The 23,235-nt window shown below is 39.2% G+C and overlaps 1 protein-coding gene across 1 annotated transcript in view; it reads left to right on the plus strand.

Annotated features, from left to right (window-relative positions):
* Positions 1–23,235, plus strand: part of PIGK (phosphatidylinositol glycan anchor biosynthesis class K) — a 131,182-nt gene that overhangs the window by 76,096 nt on the left and 31,851 nt on the right. The window contains exon 10 of the mRNA XM_058175271.1: positions 12,883–12,958. Coding sequence (XP_058031254.1) covers positions 12,883–12,958 — 76 coding nt within the window. The remainder of the gene's footprint in view (positions 1–12,882; positions 12,959–23,235) is intronic.

Genomic DNA, 23,235 nt, shown 5'->3' on the forward strand with positions numbered 1-23,235 from the left:
TTCCCTATGTTTTCTTCTATCTCTAAATGGGAGATACAACCTTTCTTAGCATACATTGAAACTTTAAAATCAGAAGTTTTTATCTGTTTATAATTTTATCCGCCTTTTACTGCTGTTTCTGAACATACTGTTATAAAAATGAAATCTTGAAATCTATACATTTACACAGCATCAATGCAAATAATTGTTTTGGACTATAGCCCATTTAGACTTTTCTTTTTTTCTTTCTATAACTTTTTATCCTTTTATCTATTTCTTTTATTTCCTAGTCAAATTTCTACAGCTATCTGTCTTTCTGATCATTTAATTCCAAGTTGAAAAGCCCAAATAGTCTTGTTTGCTAATAGATATCCTGGTCTGATAACTACTATGCACTTTGATTGTATGTAGCTTGGCAAGCAGCTATCTAAAACTATTCCTTGCCTAATATTCATGTTTAGACAAAGAGATTTAACTATGCCTGATTGCAAAGTCACAGTATAGATGGCAATATTTCAGAGATTTCCTGTAGCATTCCAGTTTTATAGCTGTACCTGAGTATTTGTGAACCGGTACATTTTTCTACTAAATAGAAAAGACTGAGGAAGGAGGTTTGCAAAAGAGAACCTATATGATCACGTTGCATTGCTTTCTGTTCCCAAGATCAAATGAATTTTGGAAATATTATGATACTGTACTTTTATTTTAAATTTAGTAGTGGAAGAGTATTTCTTCCACTTATAATGAGTATTTCTTCCACTTAATACCAAGCACCTGTTTTTGTTGAGATCCAATAAGAAAATCAAGTTTTTCTGTTCTCAAGCAAGAGGATATTTTGAGGTTTTTTAACACATAAACAGTAGCAGAGATATATAAAATACATATGTCAATTACTACAAATGAAAAAAAAGAAAGAAAAGAAGTGGTACCCTCTACATTTTTCATCTAAATTGCAAGGACCAACGTAGGAATGAGAACATGGAAATGTTTTTAAAGTGAATATAATGAGAATAAAGATTTTTGGCTTGGGTGTCAACCAAATATGGAAATATATTGGTATGTTTGTATTTTCTAATTTCTATTGTTAGCAAATCAAGTGACTCTAAGGCCACTATGTCAAAGAAGATAGTTTGTTTTCAAGTTAAATTGAACATAAGACTATCTCCTCTCAGTGATTGGTTTAGAACTCTGCAGGTTCCTTAGAAAATAGGACACTTATGGAACAATTTTGCATTGAATTACTCCAGAATTAATGGGAGAACGAACGAATGAACAAATGAATGAATTGTGTGATCAAAGATTGCAGATAACTGTTTGTAGTGCTGGTATATAAAATCATGTTAATTATAATCTTATCTTGTAAACTTAACTTGTAAGGAAACAAGTTAATTGAGTGATATATTGCAGGTTTTCATTAAAATAAATATATCTCAGCTTACTCCTTCTCTATTTTTTTCTTGAGATCTCTTTCAATACCAAAATAAATTTAACATTATAAATAGGCAGAGAACCATTAGGTATGTTAAGTTTATTTATTGCTGCGTGATTTAATTATTTAGTTTAAATCAAGATTATTGATCAGTTGAAAAACCTTTAATTGATTAACAGGCTTTATATGAAGAATGTGCTGAGTGTGCTGGACTCTGGCTATTATGTGGTGCTTATAGCCTTCAATTATAGGGCTAAAAAGTGCTTAACATTTGGTCCCTAAGAGACCAATCAAAATAAGATACATTTTCTGTATTAAGTTGTATGATTTAAGTTTGTTCCATGCTTTTCAATTTAACATTATATATATACTTTAGGGATACGGTGGCTTAGTGGGTAAGATGCTGAGCTTGTCAATTGAAAGGTCAGCAGTTCAGCGGTTTGAATCCCTAGTGCCGCATGACAGGGTGAGCTCCCATTACTTGTCCCAGCTTCGAACGCATGTAAAAATGCAAGTAGAAAAATAGGGACCACCTTTGGAGGGAAGATAACAATGTGTTTAGTCATGCCAGCCACATGACCACAGACACATCTTCAGACAATGCTGGCTCTTCGGCTTTGAAACGAAGATGATTACTACCCACTAGAGTCGGGAACAACTAGCACATATGTGCGAGGGGAACCTTTACCTTTTATATACTTCAGTCACAAATGATACTAAGCAGTATCTGTTGCAAATGTACACAGATAAATTGAATTGTGTAAAATCTGGAGGCAAAGGTGTAAGTATACATTTATCATCATCTTTTAATGACCCCATAATCCCTTGCGGCGTGGAATCTGGGCAACTGAATGGAGCTAGCAGAGTGTTTAATGGCTAGATGCCATTCCTGTCACCAATGTGGAGTTTTGTTCAGCAGATATATTCTCACTGTGCCTAGAGAGAGAAGTATCTGCCTCTACCTAGGATCAAACTCACAGCCTCCTGATTGTGAGGCGAAAGCTCCACCAGAATAATTGAAATGATAAACTGCAAAGTAAGAAGCTTCAGAAAAAAAAATCTAGCAGCATCAAACAGTGGTAAAAAGATGTACAAATACTTCATTAAATCTCGGCATTTTTTCTCAGAGCAAGTATATCATCATTCATTTTATAAAAATGTTACACAAATTATTTACCAAGATACAATCACCTGTAGGTCTTGAATTATTAAAAATCAACTATACTTTCCCGAGTGAGGCATGCTGCATTCTAAGGAATTATGGTTGTCTCATCTCTGGTAGCTCTGAAATTTGCTAAACCTTTTGTAAGTCTTTGGGTTGTTAGAGAGCACTTGCTATATTAAAATGCACCTCTAGACGGTTTTCAAACAGCAGCACAGACACTTGGTTGTACAATTTTCTTCCAAGATAAGCAAATCGTCCTTTCTTATAGCATTGTCAGCAAGAGATGTTCATCTGATTGAAAATGCTTATCAGCTGTAAAGTAGAACTAAATTTGACTCTCACTAAAGCAAAGTTGTGTTGCATAAGCTTGTGTTTTAAGCCAGCATGGTGTCTGGGAAAAAACAGCTTAAATCGAGACTATATTAGATCACTTGTTTTCCATAGCAATTATCCTGGAAGTAAATTGAGTGGTTTACTTTCAGTAATGTTGGACAAAGTTATAAATAGAACTTCATTAGTTACTACTAATGGATATGCGGAAATGCTACTTTCATGCTGTTTGAAGACTGTAAATTGACACCTTCATTTTGATAGGGCTCTCTGTAAAATGTAGCAGTCTTGAAATAGTAGCTTTATTTTTAATAAATATTTTTTTCCTCATCTTGTTAATAAAGACCGTATTAACAGCAGGGAGAAAGTAAATGACAGTGCACATAGAGAAGGGAATTGATTATATCCCAAATGCAAGCAGTTCTACTAAATAAATTGGGGGGAAAAAGAGAGAGAATTTTTTCCATTATTCTTCAGTAGATGGCAATTTTACATGTTACAAGTAACTGTAGCCAATTGCCGTTTTCAGAATGAGACATAATTTTTCCCCCTTTTTTGTTTGTTGACAGAACCTTTTAAGCTCACCAGGAATGTTACTTGAGAGAGCTTAGGGTTTTTTTCCCCCCATCTTGTAATTGCAGTCTGTAAAAAAAATGAAGGTAAAAGAAGTAAAAGATAATTATTTCTGTCTTATTGCATCAGAGAATAGCTGCCAGTCTTCTTAGTTGGAGATGCTTATTCCCTTTTGGGGAAAGATGAGTAGGTCTTATCTGGCTGCTGTGACCACTTTATATCAGATTTTGCAGTTTAGGTTGCTGAGATTTGCCATAGTCTTGATTCTCCAGGGATGCAGTGGCTATAGTCCAGGGATGCTGGACTATTGCAATAGTCCAGGGATGCTGGACTATTGCAATGCTCTCTACATGGAGCTCCCCTTGAAGAGCACCCGGAGGCTCCAGTTAGTCCAGAATGCGGCCGCGCGGGTGATAGAGGGAGCACTGCGCTGCTCCCATATAACACCCATCCTGCGCGGCCTACACTGGCTACCGGTAGTCTTCCGGGTGCAATTCAAGGTTTTGGTTACCACCTTTAAAGCGCTCCATGGCTTAGGACCGGGATACCTTCGAGACCGCCTTCTGCCGCCGATTGCCTCCCAACGACCTGTGCGGTCCCACAGAGTAGGCCTCCTCAGGGTGCCGTCGACCAAACAATGTAGGTTGGCGACCCCCAGGGGGAGGGCCTTCTCTGTGGCGGCACCAGCCCTGTGGAACGAGCTTCCTCCGGGATTACGACAACTCCCCGACCTCCGGATCTTCAGACGTGAACTGAAGACCCTATTATTTCAGCGCGCTGGACTAGCCTAAGAATAAAATGTTTTAGCAAAATTTTAATGGGGTTTTTACTGGTTTTTACTGTTTTAGTGATCAGCCCATGATAATATTTAGTCTTAACTGGGTTTTAATGCTTATTTATTATATTATTTTAATATGCCTGTGAACCGCCCTGAGTCCTACGGGAGATGGTGTGGTATATAAGTATGATTAATAAATAAATAAATAAATATAGGAGTCTGATAGACTGACTGTAGGAGAAGAGCAGGTGGAGTTAAATATGTCATCAGTTTAGAGTCATTGTGTTCCCATAAGCTTTCAGAGTCCAATCCCTCCTGAATTCCATTGTCCTTTATCTGGCACCAATCTAGTGTTGAACTTTAATTTACCATATTCTTGTATATGGGCTTGAATAAATCATCTATGCTGCAACATTACAAATGGTACTGATTCTTTGCATCTGGCCACTAGTGACTGGGCAATATGTCATCATGTTATTGGGGACTTCATTGGCTTAGACTTTGATGCAGGTAATAAGAGTGGAATTATCCCTATTACCTTGGGCTGGACCATATTGTAGTGGCCAAAATTGTTGAAATCTTTTGGAAAGAGTATATTTTTAAGGTTTGATGGCTGATAGCATCACCTTTTTTTTTCTTTTTTTTTGGAATTTCAAGACAATCATATTCCACTGCTAGAATGGCCTGGGAATAGCCCAGACCTTAACCCAATTGAATATCTATGGAACCGAATAAAGAAACTTGTTAGTCAGAAGCGACCCAGCAATAAAACCTAGTTAATAGAAGCAACCAGTCAATCTTGGTTTCACATTATAACAGCTGCAGAACTAAAAGACTTGGTTCATTCCTTGGGAAGACGTTGTAAGGCCATAATTCATGCTAATGGTTACCCAACTAAGTATTAACTGACGTGATAATTTTTGTATATCTTGTTTTTTCTATGGTGATAATTTTTGTATATCTCATTTTTTTCTATGTGTTTCACTTTTCTTCTTTATACTGTAATTCTATTCTAATAGCAAATCCTTCATGAAATTTATTACATTCTTGATTAAATTATCTTTGCATTGATGTATAATTTTATGGTACTACTAAAAAAAAGTAGTATTATTAGCTAGTTTTAGAAAATACACTTTTCCCAAAAGGTTTCCACAATTTTGGCCACAACTGTACGTTTTCTAGGCCTGAAGAGGACTTAGCTACATGGATCCAGAAGACTATTATGGCCTCACTTCAAGAAAGGATAATGTTGATAGCTATGAAAGAAGTATTCAATATCACTGAGTCTAATATTCTTCAAGACTGTCTAGAGATTAGAGCTAGAGATTAGAGAAAATATTTTACCATAGATTTGGAATGTTTTACAGCATACTCTTCGTGGAGCAAGACTCTGAGGGAGGAGATGCTGACTTGGAGACCATTCCTTTGTGGGTTTCCTTGGAATTTGATTCTCTCTCCCCACTTTTTAACTTTACTTGAAACCATTCCAATTCAGGTCCAGTCATGGGAAAGAAATGCCTTTGGTTACTCTAGTGACCTTTACCAGAACCAGCACTTACTGTATTTTTCGGTGTATAAGACACATCTTTTTACTCCCAAAAAGAGGGTGAAAATCTGAGTGCATCTTATACTCCGAATGTAGCCCACCTACCAGCCCCCACCCTTTCGACATTTTTGATCTGCATGTGTCGCATTTTTGGGTGGTTCCAGGGGAACTGGGTCGGCGCACAGCCTAAGGAACAAGCCTCTTCGGGACAGGGTGGAGGGTGGGGTAATCTGCCCGGCAGCTTCGACAAACAAGGTGGGCCCCATGGTTCACAGCTGGTTTCCCCTCTGGCCGCCCAGTGGGCAGTTCAGGGCAGACAATGGCCCCAATGACTTCACTCCCCAGCAATGTGAGGAGCTGCCGCCACGCCTAGGCCTTCTCTGCACCTGGGAGCCCCTAAAGCAAAACATCCGTCCTTTCCAGCACCACTGCCCATTGGCCCAATGCAATTCGCAGAGCCGTGTTTCAGGCGGCAGCCGGTTTCTCTCCAATGTGCTTTGGTGAACCAGGATGAAAAGCATTTTCAAGTGGCAACACCAGCTGCACGGCATACTTTTGGATTCAGGGAGGAAAGCTCTTTGCATAGCATAGCAGGAAATGGGGCGGGGGATTGATTCGTCGTTTGAAGGGGAGGGGGAAGATGTACGCTCTTAACTGCACGTGCCATGGTTGGTGTTGGAGGAGGAGAGGAGGAGGAACTGGGGGTGCTGATGCTTTGGCCCTCTGCCCCCCCTCCTCAGGCTGCCCCCGATAAGATCTCCACCAGCAAACTGTTTTGAGGAGGTTGCAGACAGCTTTGTAGTGCTCGCTAAGCTGGCTCTTCAGCCACAGCACCTGGCACCTCTCCACCATGCAGTCCTTGCAGAGGGCTTTCACTGAGGAAAGAGCCAAAGCCGGCATTGTCGAGAGGTCTCGTCAGGGAAAGCGAGTAGTCCCTGCAGATTGCAGGAGCACCCCGATAAGTTTTCCGGAAAAGAACTTCTCAGTAATTGACGCCCTCTTTCCCAGCTGAATCTCTGAGGCACCTCTGGCTTGCAGGAGGAGGAGGAGGAGGAGGAGGAGGGCAGCATAAAGCAGCACCACCTTAAATGCTGGTAGGCAGAGGTAGAATTCTTTTTTTCTTGTTTTCCTCCCCCAAAATTATGGTGCATCTTATACTCCGGTACGTCTTATACACTGAAAAATAAGGTAAATGGGAGACGTGCATTTGTTCTATTAATATCCTTTAGGACATTAATATCCTTTAGGACATTCAATACTATGCTATGGTATCCTGCTCAAGGCTCAAGTCTCAAAAGTAGTATGTATGGTTGGGAAAAGAGGAAACTCTTTTACAGTGCTTCTCTTATGACATGAATGGATAGTTTCAGTCAATAGTCATGATAACCTCCTATTTGGACTACTCCAGTACACTGAGGTTAGCTTTAGAGAGGACTCATAAGTTATAATTGGTGCAGGACAAAGTAATGTGAGGTGCTGATGGTGTGTAACTCTGCTATTTCAGGATGAACATTAATTTTGAGATCAGAACGAAGCGAATTGCATCTGTCCAACCATCTACCCCTTCATCCATTCCATACTCTGTAGATAATTGCAATGAATGCAGTTTTCAAGTTATCAAAATAAATGTATAAATGAGCCGAGTTGGCGCAGTGATTAGAGTGCAGTACTGCAGGCTACTTCAGCTAACTGCTAGCTGCAGTTCAGCAGATCGAATCTCACCAGCTCAAGATTGACTCAGCCTTCCATCCTTCTGAGGTGGATAAAATGAGGACCCAGATTGTTGGGGGCAATATGCTGACTCTGTAAACCGTTTAAAGAGGGCTGTGAAGCACTATGAAGCGCTATATAAGTCTTAAGTGCAATTGTTACTGCTGTCTGTGACTCTTTGACTCAGAGTCAGACTTTACTAATCCATGTTGCCTGAGGTAATTATAGTTTTAGTTCAGTATATCAGGAGGTAGGAAAGTTGGAGAAGACTCTTGGCTCAGTTGCGATCATTTCAGTAGGAGAGACAGCGCATACCATTTCCCACTGGGAAAATTACTTAGCAGTTACCTAGCAACCTCACTAGGAAAAAAAAGATCAGCAAGGTCTAGCACTAAATACTATATAGTTAAAATATATCAAAAGGCTTTAATTTTAGGCAACATGCTGGACCTTTAGTCTTCCATTTTCTTTCTGTTGTAGAAGAAATTCCTGGGTTCTCTGCTGATTTACATAAACACCATGCTGTTGTTTCCTAATAAAGATAAAGTATGCAAATCTTGGCCCCTAGTAGGGTAATCACAATTGGCACACAAAGGGAACGCAGATTCCCTATAATAATTTAAGATATTATGCAGAAATCTTATAGCGGTTAGTAATATTACACAGACTATTTCCAACTCTCATATTCTGATTGGCTTTTAAATTTAAAGTTCATAACTGACCATTAAAAGGAAATTGTGGTATCTCTTTTTTTTTTTTGCAGAAAGCACTCAAACTATACAGGAGGAAAGAAGCTTTGAAATAATAATAATACTTTGAAATGGCTTCTTTTTGTTGCCTGTTTTCGCTTGGCATATTTTTTTTTACACAAAGGTAAAGGTTCCCTTCGCACATATGTGCTAGTCGTTCCCGACTCTAGGGGGCGGTGCTCATCTCCGTATCAAAGCTGAAGAGCCAGCACTGTCTGAAAACGTCTCGGTGGTCATGTGGCCGGCATGATTAAATGCCAAAGGTGCACGGAACGCTGTTACCTTCCCACCAAGGTGTTCCCAATTTTTCTACTTGCATTTTTTACGTGCTTTCAAACTGTTAGGTTGGCAGAAGCTGAGACAAGTAATGGGAGCTCACCCCTTACGCAGCACTAGGGATTCGAACCGCTGACTGCCGACCTTTCGATCGACAAGCTCAGCGTCTTAGCCACTGAGCCACCGCATCCCTTTTCTTACATAGGAGGTTGAAATTTTACAAATATTTTTGTAATCTAGAATTCTTTTAGTCCCAAGGGAATAAAAGAGATTGCAATATTAATTTTCTTATTTCATATAGGATTTAAAAGTTTTTATATATACCAAACTGCTTAATGTAGCTGACAACATAACAAATATGTTGAACTGTATACATAGTATATTTGTTTCAAATAAAATACAATATTAATAGAAGTCTTCTTCTCTTCCTGTCATGTAATGGGCATGTTTTGGAGAGGTTTATGCTTTCACTTCAATGGATAAATGAAGATGAAACTCTCTATGTAATTTCAACTGGGCAAATAATTCAATGAGGGGCTTTGCAACACACTGAAATGCATAAAAAGCATCTGTCTTCATGCCACAGAAGCTGCTTTTTCACCTGTTTCTGAACAACAACAACAACAACAACAACAACAACAATAATAATAATTTAATTTTTATACCGCCCTTCTCCCGAAGGACTCAGGGCGGTTCACAGCCAGATAAAAACCACCAATACAATACAAATAAAAACACTGATAAAAAACTTATTAAATTTGGCCCCTAAATTAAAATACATAAAACCATAAAACCCCATTTAAAATTACAAATAATAATACTAATTCTATGCCAGTCCTGCGCGGAAGAATAAATACGTCTTCAGCTCACGGCGGAAGGTCCGAAGATCAGGAAGTTGATGAAGTCCTGGGGGAAGCTCGTTCCAGAGGGTAGGGGCCCCCACAGAGCAGGCCCTCCCCCTGAGAGCTGCCAGCCGACATTGTTTGGCTGACAGCACCCTAAGGAGGCCCTCCCTATGGGAGTGCACGGGTTGGTGGGAGGCAAACGGTGGCGGAAGGCGATCCCGTAGATAACCCGGTCCTAAGCCATGGAGCACTTTAAGGGTGGTAACCAAGACCTTGAAGTGCACCCAGAAGACCACAGGCAGCCAGTGCAGCTTGCGCAGGAGAGGTGTTATATGGGAGCCACAAGTGGCTCCCTCTATCACCCGCGCAGCCACATTCTGGACCAACTGAAGCCTCCGGGTGCTCTTCAAGGGGAGCCCCATGTAGAGAGCATTGCAGTAGTCCAGACGAGAAGTGACGAGAGCATGAGCATGAGACTGTGCATAGGGAATCCCGGTCTAGAAAGGGGCGCAACTGGTGAATCAGGGGTACCTGATAAAAAGCTCACCTGGAGACGGTCGTCAGATGTTTTTCAAAGGACAACCGCCCATCTAGGAGAACGCCCAAGTTGCGCACCCTCTCCATCGGGGCCAGTGACTCACCCCCAACAGTCAGCCGCGGCTGCAGCTGCCTGTACCGGGATGCCGGCATCCACAGCCACTCTGTCTTGGAGGGGTTGAGCTTGAGCCTGTTTCTCCCTATCCAGACCCGTACGGCCTCCAGACACCAGGACAGCACTTTGACAGCTTCGTTGGGGTGGCCTGGGATGGAAATGTACAGCTGAGTGTCATCAGCGTACAGTTGGTAACTCACCCCAAAACCACTGATGATCTCACCCAGCGGCTTCATATAGATGTTGAACAGGAGAGGCGAGAGAACCGACCCCTGCGGCACCCCACACATGAGGCGCCTCGTGGTCGATCTCTGCCCTCCTGCCAACACCGTCTGCGACCGGACGGAAAGATAAGAGGAGAACCACCAAAAAATGGTGCCTCCCACTCTCAAACTCCCCAGCCAGCGCAGCAGGATACCATGATCAATGGTATCAAAAACCGCTGAGAGATCTAAAAGGACCAGGGCAGAGGAATAATCTCTGTCCCGAGCCCTCCAGAGATCATCAACCAACGCGACCAAAGCTGTCTCTGTGCTATACCCAGGTCAAAAGCCGGACTGGAACGGGTCCAGATAGACCGTTTCATCCAGGTACTGGGGTAACAGACGTGCCACCACACTCTCAACAACCTTCGCCATGAAGCGAAGGTTGGAGACGGGACGGTAGTTTCCCAAAACAGCTGGGTCCAGGGAAAGCTTCTTGGGGAGGGGCCTCACCACCGCCTCTTTCAAGGCGGTAGGAACAACACCCTCCATCAAAGAAGTGTTAATAATCCCCTGGAGCCAGCCTCGTGTAACCTCCTGTGTGGCCAGCACCAACCAGGAGGGACACAGGTCCAATAAACATGTGGTGGTATTCAGGCTTCCCAGCAGCCTGTCCATGTCCTCAGGAACCACAGTATCAAACTCATCCCAGATGTTCTCAACAAGACTTGTCTCTGTCATCTCACCTGGATCTACCCAATTTTGGTCCAATCCGTCCTGAAGCTGAGCAATTTTATCGTGCAGATATTTACTAAAATCCTCGGCCCGCCCCTGTAGCAGGTCATCCCGAACCTCCTGATGCAGGAGAGACCGGGTCACCCAAAACAAGGCGGCCGGGCGGTTATCTGCCGATGCAATCAGAAAGGAGATGTAAATATTCTTAGCCTCCCTCAATGCCACTAGGTAGGTCTGAATAAATGACCTAACTAGTGTTCGATCAGCTTCCGAACGGCTGGACCTCCAGGCACTCTCTAGGCATCTTTTCCGGCGCTTCATCTCCCTCAGCTCCTCGGAGAACCAAGGAGCCGGTTGAGTTCTACACCGGGTCAGAGGTTGCAAAGGCACGACATGGTCCAAAGCCCCAGCCACGGCCCGTTTCCAGGCCGTGACTAGCTCCTCGGCCGAGCCGTGGGCCAGATCCTCAGGGAACGGCCCAAGCTCCGTCAGGAACCTATCCGGGTCCATCAGGCGCCTGGGATGGAACCAATGCATTGGTTCCATCTCCCTGCGGTGTTGAGTAGCGGTCCGAAAGTCCAGACGAAGGAGGGAATGATCCAACCATGACAAGGGTTCAATGACTAAGTCTCCCAGTTCCAGATCATTCAACCACTGTCCAGAAACAAAAATCAGATCCAGTGTGCCTCCCCCGATGTGAGTAGGGCCGTTAACTAATTGGGTCAGGTCCATGGCCGTCATGGAGGCCATGAACTCCCGAGCTGTCGTTGATGCCGCACCGGTCGATGGCAAGTTGAAATCCCCCATGACCATAAGTCTAGGGGTATCAACCGCCATCCCGGCTAACACCTCTAACAGCTCGGGCAGGGCTGTTGTCACGCAGCAAGGAGCCAGATACGTGATTAACAAGCCCACCTGCATCCTACGACCCCACTTCACAAAGAGGGATTCACAACCGGTTATCTGAGGTACAGTGGCCTCCCTCAGCTCTAGACTCTCCTTAATAACGACCGCCACACCCCCACCCCTACCTTGGGCCCTTGGCTGATGGAATGCACGGAAACCCGGCGGGCACATTTCAAGGGGAACACCCCCTTCTGTGCCCAACCAGGTCTCCGAAATGCCCATAAGGTCCGTGCCCCCCCCCCCCCCGTATAAGATCACAAATCAGGGGGGCTTTATTTACCACAGACCTTGCATTGCATAACATCAGCCGAAGGTCCAAGCTCTGAGGATTCCGGCCATATGTATGTGTCTTTCACATAGCTCTTTGACATGCATGTATGCGCACAGCCATTTGGCTTCATGTTTATTCCCGTGTCTAGGAAATGATGCAGCAGCTTTAATGATTCAAAAAGAGCTTTTTATGAAGTGCATTTTGCAAGGAATGTCCTGTAAAAAGAATTAAACAGCTTTGTTAATAATTCATGTAAATATATTAATGATGAATGTTTTATTTTGGAGAACAGTAACCACAAACCCTCATCAAAAATATGATCTGCACTGTTTTGAGCCTTTGTCCCTGCCTCCCTCCCTTCCTTCTGTTATTCTACTTCTCTTTTTTAAAAACAAAACCTTGAAAATATTGTTTTGTTAATCGTTCTGAGCAAGTAGCAGCTATTGATTTTCAGTGGAAAACTAGAGGTGATAAAATTTCTCCTTGCTGTTCCAAGAATTTTGGGAAAATGGGAAGGATTTAGATTGATATATGTATATGTATACATACATACTGAAACATGGAAAGAGAAAGGGGACTTGGAAACATGGAATTATTATTATTTCATGGGTGTGTGTTTTTCAATGGCTGATTATTTGAGTTTGATTTGGGGTAGATATGTTAGTTAATGATAATTTCTGTTGTCTGATTTTGTTCTTTATGTTATTCTAATATCTTATTTGATATTTTTTTTAGGCCTGTTATGGATGAAATAGCCACGGAACCTTTAAAATATGCAGAACAGCTTCCAGTAGCACAAATAATACACCAGGTATCACTTTGTTTGTTGATATTTCTGTCAAGAATAAGTAAGGCTTCAGTCTTATAAATGAAATGCTTGCATTCACAAATTGTATGGAAGCAGAAATCTCCATTTAGAAAGTGCCATTATTTAGATTACTGAAAAAAAAATCCCAAATGCCCCTACTGAAGTACCAAGGGAAACCTCTAGCTAATTGATTTCAAACATTTAATTAATAAATGTTTATGGTACAAAGTAGAGTTAGTGCGAGTTTATGGCTGTGAAAGAATACAGATCTGACTTTTTAATAAAGGTGAAAAAGGCAATGAAACATTATGGGAGGAGAAACGGTAACTCACTACTAAGAAAGTGGAAAGCATGAGAAACTAAAAATAACCCCACTTTGATTTTGTTTGATATAAAGGGAACAGAGAGAAACTTTGACAGATTTCAAGATTCTGTTATCATATTCTACAGAAATAAGGAGCATTCTTGGAACTGTGCTGCTTCTGTTTCTTGACCTTGCCTATCTCAAAAGCAGTGGCATATCTCATCAAGCATGAGAAGCACAACGCAAGCTCTTAATAGGCAGCACATACTCACAACGGCCTCTTTAGTAGTGCCATATTCTCTGCTTCTTTAGATTAAGAACAGAGTCACACAAAGGACAGTCTCAGCAACATCTGTGAGTCAAAACACCAGCAAGAAAAACAGAAATAAACAATCAGATAATCAAGAAAACATCGGGGGGATAGTTGTTATAATAATTTTATGAAATATTTTACAAAATGTACAAATAAAAACTAACATAAACTAACAATCAGAAAGAAAGATAACAAAAAGAGAAATGGAGGCGCAGAAAGATACAAAGAAAAAAGAAAAGGGAACAAAAAATGACTTCCAAGTTCTTTCTTCAAGGATATAAGAAACTTACTTTCAACTATTAGTTTAACACTTATTATATAGTGTTCATTTTATCCCAAATAAAAAAATAACAATTGTGAAATCCATATGTCATAATTTTTTTTTTCATTTTCTGCTAAAAGTCCACAAAAAGCTTCCGATTGTAGATAAATCTCTTTTCTCTCACAAGAGTTGTTAATTTAACTATTGTAATGAAACCTCAATGTTGATGACTTTCTGTGCACGGGCATTTAGTATTATAGCATACTATTATTAATATTGAGTTAAAAAGACCTAAAACCTCAACTAAGAATAACTTGAAAACTGCCCATGAAGATAGAATTAGCCACACTTGTTTCATGCTTATTTGGCTTGCCAGTTTGCTAATACACAATTTGTTTCTTCGGTTTTAATTTAAGTTAAGCAGAAAGATTTCCATCTTACTTTGTAAGTCAAATCTCAACAAATATATTGAAAAACGGATGTACTTAAAGTACTTACAATATTTATTGCCCTTTGTAAGAATGGAACCCTGAGCAACAAAAATTATTTAGAGCCTATATAGCACAATAGATTTAAACTGGCATCAGAGCGCAGCCATAAAATACATCATATAAAAGTTATGAGGCTGATTTGATGAATTATACAAATTACAATGATTGCTTAAACAGAAACATAATATGATCACATGGTATAAGAATTCATATTTAAGGAAAGCATTCCAAAGCGAGAACTTTGGATTCAAAATCTGGAATGCCACTATTTCAAAGAAAAGCATTGGAAAAACATAAAATAATATTAATAAATTAATTCTTACATTTGTGAACTTCCGGCCAACCCAAGCGATGACAGGATTACATCATTAAACAACAATAAAAACAAAGTTTAAACAAATATTATCTACAGTAGGGTCAATATTAGGAACATCTGCAAAAGATAGTTAAAAAAAATATTAAACTGGAAAAACAGAAAACAGAATAACAGAGTTGGAAGGGACCTTGGAGGTCTTCTAATCCAACCCCCTGATTAGGCAGGAAACCCTACATGACTTCAGACAAATGGTTATCCAATATCTTAAAATCTTCCAGTGTTGGAGCATTCACAACTTCTGGAGGCAAGTTGTTCCACTGATTAATTGTTCTGTCAGGAAATTTCTCTTAAGTTCTAAGTTGCTTCTTTCCGTGGTTAGTTTTTCCATCCATTGCTTCTTGTCCTACCCTCAGGAAAGGACAATACAATTGATACTCTGTTCCTTTTTGTGTTGGTATTGTACAAAACATGTTTAATAAAAGGAAGGATTTTAATTGCCCATTGTCCTTGGCATCTAATCTTTTTAGCCTTTCCCCCGCCAACATTCCTGGTCACTGTTCAGGCAATCTGTATCTATCTGTCTTGGTCACATCTAATAAAAAATGGAATATCTTTAAAATAATTCTAACTGAAATGTAAGTACTGTCTAACAGCACATCCTGGCTCCTTTCAGCACAATTATTACCAGAAGTTTATGTGTAACTTTCCTATTCCAGCTTTGACAATATTAAATTGATGGCAAGCTAGCCAGATGCTGTCAACTAAAAATGACCCATTATCTACAACTGCTGTGGCCTTCAGATTCAGTTGCCTTTCAACAAAAGCAGACAAGAGAACAAATGGAAGTTTGCTAAGTGGCAAAATTGCTGGCAATATCCCCTGGATATTAATTATTTTTAAGTCTGTTTTCAGGTATCCTTTTCAGTCAGAGTTGCTTGAATTTTCTTGCTAGAGGCAATGGTAGCTTTACCTGAAAAGAAACACAAGGTTTATTTTCAATCTTTGAAGTACACTGGTCTTCCTTGCAAGATTTCAAACCCTAAGAAAATTTAAAACTTTAGGCTCAATTGGGCCCTTCTGGGAAGAATATCTGATGTGTTTTGAACACGGAAGATTAGAAATCAGGACCAGTTTATATCTCAGGATTTCCCTTGGTGCTGTCAGAGCCTCAAATGACCCTGCAACCCGCAAATGTCACATTTCAAATTCTCTGTTCATGCCTGACTCTAAGCATAAATGAATTAAACAGCAGAGTAGGCAGTAAGTCAATATGTTCTTAACTGTGTGACTGAGCAATGAAACAGTTGAGGATTGTTTGGAATAGGTAAATAGGAACTGCACCAAATGGTTCACCTACAGGAATAACTATGATGGGAAACAGAATCAACCTTTAAGATGGTTGACCAGATGAAATGTCACAGTAATATTTTTACAGCACAAGAAGTAATATAACAGCGGTGGGTTCATTTTGGCAGCTTTGTGCCATTTTGCACTGGATTGCATTGCTGAATAAAATGAGAAATGGGTTTTTTCATGCATTTCGGATATTTCAAACAGCAAAAGTTCATACTATGTAATTCTTTGCCAAAACATCCTACCAAAGCAATTACTTGACTGCAGTGGTGAAATCCAAATTTTTTTACTACCAGTTCTGTGGTCGTGGCTTGGTGGGCATGGTGTGGCTTGGTGGGCGTGATAGGGGAAAGATACTGCAAAATCCCCATTCCCTCCCCACTCCTGGGGGAAGGATATTGCAAAATCTCCATTCCCACCCCACTCTGGGGCTAGCCGGTTCTCTGAACTACTCAGAATTTCTGCTACCGGTTCTCCAGAACCTGTCAGAACCTGCTGAATTTCACCCCTGCTTGACTATCCTGGCTCTTTCTAGTGTTGTGTTTGTGGCCTTTTTTAGTGTCCCACTTTCAATTCAGATTTTGGACATCAATAATAATAATAAGAAAGAAACAGGTTTTTACTTTAGATCACACATTGCAATTTAGCTGTAACATTTTGTAGCACAACTTTATATAAAATATAAATATAAAATCCATTTCCATTAAAAGGTTTACTATGTACTTCTTTGAGTGATTTGGCAGGCAGATGTACTGTATGTTGAAACCATTATAAATGTCATTATATTAAGAGTACTTCTCACATAGATATTGTTTTGAAATTTAGCATATACATGAGGGAACACAAACTTATAGAAAGCTTTTTTAAAGAACCCCCCCTTAAAGTTAGCATTACTGTGACATTTCAACTATTGAACTCTACTGTAATGTATCATTTCCTTAACTGAAAAGTTTATTTTCCTATGCTTTTAAAACTATAAATAAGAAAAATCAGTGTTGACTTCTGCATGTATTGGTATAGGAATAATTGCAAAATAATGATTTATTTATTTTTATTCATATAATAAGTATAAAAGAGTTTGGTATTTCCTATAATATTTTCAAAAAACTTCTGGTTTCATTACGTCATTCTACATTTTTAATACTTCATTATTTGATACTAATAATACTCTGAGAAGGTTTTTGGAATTAAAGGGAAATGAAAGATCACCAACTGTATTGTTCTAAATTTGCTAGCTTTAGAAAAAGAGCTAATAAGTTAGTTTCCATTTTGTGGCACAAATGTATGTAAAATATAAATATAAAATTCATTTTCATTAAAAGGTTTACTATGTACTTTACTGGATTATCTTCCACCAGCCAAGGGTTACACAGATATTTAGTGAATTGGCAGCCAAATGTATGTTGAAACCATTATTAAGGTTTCATTGTGTTAAGGGTAGTTCTCGCATACATATTGTTTTGAAATTCAGCATGTAAATGGGGGAGCAGAACACAAACTAAAGGGCTAGCTTTAGAAAAAGAGCTAATAATTTAGTTTCCATTTTGGACACAATTTACACAATTCTAAATTTCAAACTTTTTCACGTAAAACTGACACAGAAGAAGCAAATGAAAAGAGTTTCAAAATTTTGCAGTTTTTAATGGACTTTCTATATTGCTTTAAAATTTGGTGACAGCTGCAAATGTACTTTGTTTAGGAAAAGGCATTATGATTAATAGTATACAGCTGGTTTATCTGCTCCATTACACTATGAATTTCTGGCAAACTTCGATGGGGCACATACTTAATTTAAACTGGAAGCTAGAATAATAATCTTTGTAGAGGTTGCTCTCTAGTGGATTCTAGAGAAAGTGCCTCTTGATTGAATTTGATATTGGATCCTTCAAAGAAATGGTGGAATCAAATGGCCTTTATGGGTGTAATAAGGTACAACAAGTCTTGGTCTATGTTCTTCCAGATTGTTGGGTGATGAAAGGAATGTGGAGTGATTGGAGCCCAATTATAATTTGCCTTTGGATACAGGGAACTGATTGTCAAGTGCCGGGGAAATCAGAAGATTCAGCCAGTTCAAATGAGTATAAAGATTCATTGCAAGCTTAAACTCTCTAAAAGAATCTGAACTACTAACAGTCAACGGGAATGGACAGTAGATAAGGGTAGAAGAAATTCAAAGTGGGCTGGACTTAGATCTCTTGTGGATGCAAAGGGACTCATGATTAATTACGTGTTTGATCCCTCCCTTGGGCTGAGTCTGGACATCTACACTGAGGAGCCCAGGAAAGTGGGTGTGTTGGACAACAAGGAAGGTAACTGTGCAATTGCCCCTCCCCCCTTAAACATGGTATTTTGAATATATGCCTAATGTGATTCTGACAATCACTAATTGTTTAAAATGATGGAAATGGAAATAAGGATTTAATTGATTAAATAGAAGAAAACGGAGAAATTGTAGAGAGTTAAAAGTATCTTTTGTACAGATCTTTACATATTTGGCAAGATGCAGATATAATTGGTTAGTAGTAGAGATGATTAAATATGCAGCACAAAGAAGTACTATTTGGACTGGGGCACTTGTGGATGGGTATTTAATCTGCTGAAATTTAACCTTTTCTAAGCTGTTTTTTCCTTCCAGAGACATGTGGTATCTTAGAAAGATTAAGCCCCATCTTCCAAGTTCTGTTTTGACTTGCATATCAAATCCCATATCTCCTGTTGACTTTAATGTTTAATATTTGGAATTCTTTTCTTATTGATATTTTTCTTGAAGCATATATGTCATATGTTTGATGCTAAAAATTATTTGGTTGATTTTCCACTGTAGTTTTAGGTGTCATATTTGTCGCTGTGCTAACGATATAATAGTTGTTATAGTTGTTGCCTATATAATGTGTTTTAAGTTATGATAGTATTCCTGATGTTCTCCTTTGCTTAGTGATAAAATATGAAAATTGTGGTAGTTGGCATCATCATTATTAACACTGTTGTTTTTCTTTGTATTATTGTTATTTTTGTTCTGGTTAACAAAAATCATAGATATTATGGTGTAGGCCAGGGTGTCAAATTCAAGGCACGGGACGTGGATCTGGCCCGTGGGGTGCTTAGATCTGGCCTGCAAGGCAAATGAACAGCCCACGGTGCCTCTGCCAGTGAAAACAGACTTTGGGAGGGCTGCATGCGCCCCTCCCAAACTCCTGCAAAGGGTTGCAGGAGTCGTCCCAACCAAAAATGGAGTTCGGGAGCCCATTTTGGCTGGCAGAGCACTCGGGCCATCACAGGTGCCCCCAACACGAGTGATATCAAGCTGGCCACGCCACTCTGCTCATGCCCCTCACGCCCCCCAGGTCAAAAACAATACTGATGCTGCCCTCAATGAAATCGAGTTTGCATTGTAGCCAAATGTCATTTCTTCAATGTTGTCACATGAAAAGTTGTACTTAAATATTTACAAAATGTGAGGGGGTGTACTCACTTCTATGATATATTGTACTTCTTTACTTTTCTGGCATTAGCATCTATGTTTGGAATACCATAATCATTTAAATAAACATCTTTATTTTGACTACCAAAATTTTCTATGCTATTTCTTCAGCATCAGCAATAAATCAAGTCATTTTACTACAAAACAAGCTGATTATTAACGCATAGCACCTGAGTTGTTTAAAAGTAAGGCAACATTTAATCTAATCCAGAAATCTTTTAGTGAGTTTCTTCTTGCAATGTTCAAATAACAAGCCTCTTCCCCAGAATTGGATAAGTTACTTGAACATAAGGATTGAAGGCTGACAGAATTCTGCTTGACAAATGCTGTTATATTTATTTTGAAAATTGCCAAACTACATTGAGCAACTTTTAAAAAATGTTTCTTGTAAACTTCATTTCCAAGATCCATGTCAGAGTTGAATATAACTGACATGAATATATAGCAAAACATATATTTATTTCTACAGTTTATATTCCATGCCCTTTATTTCTGCAGTTGCTATTCTGTCTCTTTGGTATTGACTGGCATTTGTAGAAAATGAAAAGGACAACCTTTTCCATATCAATTCAAATCCATCCTTGCCTATCTGATATGTATTCTGCTCTTCTTTCAATCAAAAAAAAACACCATGGTTCTAGATTCCTTAGCTGGAAAACCAGCTTTGTGAAAACGAACTCAGGCAATGAACACTTTTCTACCTATAAACATTGAAATCTGCCATTCCAGGTTGGACTTTCTCTTCAAATATGCCATCATTCCCATATTGATAGTGAAATTTTGAATTCTTTCTTTGAAGAAAGAAACCCATCAAAATTATAGTCTGAGGTCCAAAAGTTTAGAAGAAGAAAAGCATAATTTCCTCAACCTTTCCCAAAATTGGAGAACCACCTCTTATCTTTATGAATGGCATTCCATTAAATGGTTAATTTAATCATCTTAATCAAGTAAAAGTCTTCTGACTTGATAGAAACCTATATCCAGAAGTGAACCTTTTTATCCTTTCTACAAAACAATATATTTTTGAAAGGCTTTTAAACTAGCATGTAAACTAGCATGGGAATGTACATCAAAATGTATCCTAAAAGGCAGTGGCAAACCTGGTTGCCTAGGAAACTATTTAAAAAATGCCAATATGGTCATTAAAAGTTGGGTTTGATTTGAGGGACTAATTAGAGCAGTGTTTCTCTACCTCCGCAACTTTAAATGCGAAGATTTCAATTCCCAGAGTTGAAGTCCACGTATCTTAAAAGTTGTGGAGGTTGAGAAACATTGGATTACAGTACACATAGTCCTTGAATTATAACCATTTGTTTACTGAACTTTCAAAGTTACAATGGCACTGAACAAAAATGACTTATGATCTTTTTTCACACTTAAACTGTGGCAGCATCCCCATGGTAATGTAATCAAAATTCAGACGCTTGGCAACTGGCTCATTTTTATGACGGTTGCCGTGTCCCAGAGTTACATGATCAACTTTTGAGTTCTTCTGACAATCAAAAGCCATAAGGAACCCAGATTCGCTTTACAGTCCTGTCACATCACCCGCAGTGCTTCACTCAACCATGGCAAGAAAAGTGGGGCAAAACGAGGCAAAACTCACTTAAAAACTGTCTCACTTAGCAGTGGAAATTTTGGGCTCAATTTTGGTCTTAAATTGAAGACTATGTGTATCTTTTCTGCTATTCAAAGGGAGTTCATTATCAGTAATAAAAAGCAGCCCCCCTCAGTATCTACCCTGCAGACACTGTATTTGACTTTTTATATGGTTGTTTTTAATGGACTGTAGAGCTTACAGAGATGCGGTGGCTTAGTGGGTAAGACTTGTCGATCGAAAGGTCGGCAGTTCAGCGGTTCGAATCCCTAGTCCCACGTAACGGGGTAAGCTCCCATTACTTGTCTCAGCTTCTGCCAACCTAGCAGTTCGAAAGCACGTAAAAAAAACAATGCAAGTAGAAAAATAGGGACCACCTTTGGTGGGAAGGTAACAGCGTTCCGTGTGCCTTTGGTGTTGAGTCATGCCAGCCACATGACCACGGAGACGTCTTCTGACAGCGCTGGCTCTTTGGCTTTGAAACGGAGATGAGCACCGCCCCCTAGAGTCAGGAATGACTAGCACGTATGTGCAAGGGAAACCTTTACTTTTACCTTAGAGCTTACTATTATTATTTTCAGACACTTTTCTTGCTAAAATACAAAAAAAGCTATTTCTTTGCAGAATGCCTGACTGGTAAGAATGAAGCATATGAATGGGAAGTGATGCCCATCAGCTTTGGCTGAATGCATTAGTGCTTGCCATTTTAACCTTGTCAGCATTTGCTGGTTTTATCTACTGAGAGGCTATGTCAAGAGTGCAATCCAATGCGTGAATTTATTGGAGGGGAGAAAGAGAAAGGGAGGGAGGGAAGTTTTTCAAGAAGTTATTTCTTGCAGTTTTTAAATGGAAATCTATTTACATTAAAAATAATCCAGTTTCTCTGAAATCAGAATCAGCCCACAGATGGGTCAAAATACATTCAAAATACAATCAATTACACTGATCTATTTCTCTTTGATTTGTTAAAAATAAAGTGGCAATTATCACACAATAGATTTTTATTAGTCTCTTATAAAAATGGTGAAAGAGATTTAAAATGTTAATCAGGCATGGAAAGTATATGATGAATGAACAAAGGCAGTAGACGTTTTTATTAGGAGGCACTAACATGCTTTGATTCGCAGGTGAAATTGCACTAGAAAAACTGATAAAATAGAAAGAATCCATAAGTTAATCACCTGTGTGATTATATTACAAAGGCAGTTATGATAAATGAAAATTATCCTAGTCCCAGTAATTTTACATGGCTATGAATATCTGTCCATACAATAAATCCTAAGTGCCACAAAACAGTGCAAGATTTCTGTGCATTTCTCTGGGGGGGAAATGCAAATAGAAATGAAACCATTACAATATATTGTCCCCAAATGTAATTCACGAAAGAAATCTAAGAGCATGGATAACTAAAGCCACGGAAAAGTAGATGAATAATGAGGTCACCATCTTTTGTCTTCTTCCTAGTCTAGCTCTTTGGTAGAACTTGTTTTAATAGGATCCAGGTTCAGGTTTTGAGATATTTGTGTCCAATGGAAAAAAATCCTGGGATAGACATTGGAAATTAAGAGTTGACAACTAGCTAAATGGACTGCCGAATAGCTGTGTTTATGCATTGTGTATATTGTTTTTAACAATAATGTGTTAAAACTATACTGATCTGCTTGACATAATTATTAGCTGCAAACTATGCTTTACAGGCAATAGTGTCTGGATTCATGCATTGACAACCTAAATACTGTCATTTATCACATTTTTTAAACCCCGTAATCTTATGGCAAATTCCTGTGATAAAACCTCTCCAACAGATATACTAGGCTCTTTTAAGGGTAAACCAAATCTGTAGTAAGATTAAAATTAGTTTATTGACCTTCTAGTTGTTAAAGCACCTTGCCAAAAATAATATTTTTAAGTAAGTTATACTTTACTATCTTCAACATATCTGAAGTTACCTTTTTCAAAGGCAGTTATATTACTTGTTCACTTCTGGATGGTTAGGAAGCTTTGAGTGTTTCCGGTGAAATGAATTGTACATACTCGGAGGTATGCTTTGTATTGAGAATGTTGCTATTTTGGCTTAACGTGGAACTATTCCAACATTTTGAAATATTTTTTTCTAAATCTTTGGGCCTCTTGATATGAAGGACCATAGAATGTTAAGTGAAG

This window comes from Ahaetulla prasina, chromosome 3 (assembly GCF_028640845.1).
Source record: "Ahaetulla prasina isolate Xishuangbanna chromosome 3, ASM2864084v1, whole genome shotgun sequence".
NCBI lineage: Eukaryota > Metazoa > Chordata > Lepidosauria > Squamata > Colubridae > Ahaetulla > Ahaetulla prasina.